Raw genomic sequence first — 3,748 nt, forward strand, 5'->3', positions numbered from 1 at the left:
CCTGCCGCGGCCGGATATAACTCTGATCAGGATTACATTAATAATATTGGTGCTGTGTTAAATTAGACGAGAGGCAGCGATGGCCAATCGACTATCGCAGCCCGGCTACTGATAATCCTTCCTTTTTGTATACCTACCGTTCATTATGTGATCATGTTTGTAGTATTCCCGCCACGGCACTATTCCTCAAGCTTTTCTTGCATTTGGGTGGTCACAGTACCATTAAATATTGGCCAGCACGGACAGATCCGTTACTACTGGGTTGTAGTTATATAATTTTGTTATAGGATTGACGAAGAACGTAATGATGGTTCTCTCGACTTCACTAGTTCTGCAACAGCTGCTGCTGGCGATAGGTGCGTTAACAATAGCATGCACTGGTGACGGTGCTCCTTTGATCAGATCGACAGCTGCCAGGATAGCGGTGTCGCACGTGTATGATGACGGCAGCCCGTGGAGGATGATGAGCGGGGCATCGCACTGCGATGAGGCGTGCGTGTCGGGGCGGCAATATCGGCGGAAGCTGCTGGGCGGGACGCCGGGGGGAAGAGTGACGACGGACGTGGGCCACCAGGGGCGCACGAACGAGTACTACATTACCATCAGCGCGGGGACGTCGGAGACGTCGACGCAGACGGTGGCGCTGCTACTGGACACGGGAACCACCCTCGGCTGGATGCAGTGCAAGCCGTGCGTGCCGCACTGCTACCCCCAGCGATACCCTGTCTTCGACGGCCGCCGCTCCTCCTCCTACCGCCCTCTCACCATCTCCGATCCCTTCTGCGCGATCGTCCAAGACTCCGGCCATGGCACCGGTGCCGACTCTCAGTAAGGCCATATTAGTGCATGCCCACATATTACAACAATCACCCACGACCGCCTATTAGGCAATATTGCACTATTTGAATGAGACTCTCTCCTTACATCATGCATTGGCCTGTCAACCTGTGTGTTCTGATCTAGACTTTGAGAGCCACCGCCTTTTAGGCAATATTACTCTCTCCTTACATCATGCGTCCTGATCTAAACTTTGAGAGCCAGCTCCAACTTTTCGTACACAAAGACCTATATTCTACCATCACATTCCCCAAACCTCCCTTCTTGCACCAATGAACCCTTAACCTTGGTTGTGTTTAGAACTCCACGCTTGAAAGGTGAGGTTTTCCCTTCGCTCATCAAGCCAAAAAGCCTATATAAAGGGTCATACAAGCAAGATGATTCACTCTTCTAACATAAGGGTATGTGCCCTTCTTGCATGGATTGTGAAAACAACAATAACAAAAATAGAAAGAAATTTCACCCCAATTGCACCTACAAGAGGAGGGCGAGGATATATATGCTAGCACACCCTTTCTACCTCATCCTAAGGAACTCAGGGTTTAGTAGAGCTAATTATGGCTGCCCTTCAAGTTTCCCTCGACTGTTATGTATGAAGGGACATAGGAATAGATTGGACCATTGCACTAAAGATATCATGCATGCCCTCCACAAATGTAGTGACATTAATTGGAGCCCCCACATGTCACAAAAAGTCTTCCTTAAGCATTATTCCAATCCATGGCTTTCCAACCCTTTCATATATAATTTTTTGTTTGTAAGAGCAATACACTAGGCTCTTGATTCTTATCCCTAATTTTTAGCACTTGCAAGTTACAGTTATGAATCTAGCTTGCCTTGCACATTTTATTGTAGTTGAGTGCATCATATCAAAGTTACCATGGCTTACCCTTGACATTCTAGACTTAGGTGCCACAAGGATGCAATAACATGATGCTTTTACGGAAGAGCCCTACCGAGCTTCTTGATCAATGATCATAGTACAACTATCATTGGAGGATTAGATTAGTGCTAGAGTGCTAGGTCAACAAAGGAGGGGCCCAATGTGCATGGAGATCTATTTCTCATTAATCAATAAGCTATGGGCATGCTCACACATTATCCTAGTAGTCATAATTCCGAAAAAAGAGCAGAAAAGTAGGATGCCCATGAGGATACAAGCAAGGGGAAACTTCATGAGATTTGTCATGCATATATATCTCATCATAAGTGATATTATGACGTTATAACCATGGCAATTAAAGTGGCATCACAACATCTCATGGCTCACAACTTACATCGATCTTATATCTTGAGTCATACACTAAGGAAATATTTGAGCTCGTTATAACGAGTTAGTACCTAATGGGTGAAAACTATCATTTGCAAGTGGCATCGTTCAACAACCTAGTCACTATTGGCTCGTCACTATATTTGGGTTCATGCCGTGATCCTCTCACCCAACTGCTCTTCTTTCTTCATTTCTTTCCTCTCATTTTATGGCTCTAATTAATGATTGGGGTTTCATTACTCTATCTGTGGTTCCAACTATGGCAATCCCCATGACACCGCTTGACTGTTTTGTTTCCCATTTGGATCATCATGGCCAGAACTTGCCGTTATAGGTTGGAGTATAGAGACGACGACAGCACCGAAGGCATGGTTGTGGAAGAGACCCTCAACTTCTATGACTTGGATAGTGCGGACGGTGCAAGCCCAATGCCTATTGAAGGGCTTAGCTTCGGATGCGGGATGAACAACTCCGTCGAAGGGTCAATGGCGGCCTCGGGAATCTTCGGGCTAGCGTTTAATAAGGGCCTATCGATACCGGAGCAACTGACTGAGCTGGGCTATGGAAACGGGTTCTCCTATTGTTTGGCGCCACGTGGATCAGGGCCTGACGCCGGGTTTCTTCGTCTAGGCTCGGGGTCAATACCGGACGGGATGACGGACTACCCAACAGCCCCATTCTTGGAGGTGCAGGCGAACCTGTGGTACGTGGAGGTGACGCAGATCATGGTGGATGGGGCCCTGGTGCCGTTCCCGGACGGGGCTCTTGACTATGAGCCTGAGTCCGGCCGTGGCGGCACAGTCGTGGACTGCGGCACCCCCCTCTCTTACATCACCCCCGCCGCCTACTTCCCCTTTCGCGACGCTTGGCGCGCCGCCCTTCAACCTTTCCTCGGTGACCCTGGCCTCGGCTATGGAGCCCTCGACACCTGCTACGAGTACGCCTCCGACCTCCAGTCCCTCCCCCAGCTCTCCTACATCCTCCGGAATGGCAACCAGCTCACGCTCCATGATCAGGGTAAAGTCTTCGTATACACCTCTGACCATGGCCTCCGCCGTATGTGTTGGCCTTACCTCCCGACATTCAGTGAAGACGATGAGGCCCTTCTCCTGGGTTCAGTCAACCAGCAGACCATTCAATTGTTCTTTGATGTCAGTAACAACCAGCTCGGCTGGCGGTACGACCAATGCTTAGGCCAATGAAACCCAACAGACCTTCCGTTCTAAGCACTACACAAATCAAGTTGTTTCCCAATATCATTGTTCTATTAGCATTGCATAAGGCGACGCTACTACAGCGCTTCACTCGCTCTTGTAACTCTAAACGAGTTACTCCGTATCGTAACATTGACCTGTTAAGTAGTAAGTTCAGGTTTCTTCCTACTTACTAGTAGCTAGTTTTTGTGGTTATGACTATTTAAAAATAACAAGTTGTATCTAGCAAACATACATAGCAACTTTACAGTACAACAAAGAAAAGTCGATTGCGTATAAGGTCGATCTACTAAATCCAAGCTCTATATAGCTAATCTACGTAGCAATTTCGCAATCTAACTAATAATAAAAATATCTATTTAAAATATATTAAATCTATCCCCAATCTATCTAAAAAGAAAAAGTTCCATATAGTTTATATATGCAC

General features: G+C 47.2%; 1 protein-coding gene across 1 annotated transcript; it reads left to right on the top strand.

The window, feature by feature from the left end:
* Positions 1-2,418: 2,418 nt before the first annotated feature.
* Positions 2,419-3,309, top strand: LOC148036414 (protein ASPARTIC PROTEASE IN GUARD CELL 2-like). The gene has a single exon (XM_087678933.1). The coding sequence runs from the start codon at positions 2,419-2,421 to the stop codon at positions 3,307-3,309; it is 891 nt and encodes a 296-aa protein (XP_087535059.1).
* Positions 3,310-3,748: the final 439 nt, after the last annotated feature.

The sequence above is a fragment of the Lygodium microphyllum genome, chromosome 5 (assembly GCF_053477565.2).
Source record: "Lygodium microphyllum isolate KBCC chromosome 5, Lygodium_microphyllum_v1.1.10, whole genome shotgun sequence".
Taxonomy (NCBI): domain Eukaryota; kingdom Viridiplantae; phylum Streptophyta; class Polypodiopsida; order Schizaeales; family Lygodiaceae; genus Lygodium; species Lygodium microphyllum.

Bases quoted from the DNA above. Each gene is read 5' to 3' on its own strand.
- LOC148036414 (XM_087678933.1), top strand. From the start codon at position 2,419: ATGGCCAGAACTTGCCGTTATAGGTTGGAGTATAGAGACGACGACAGC.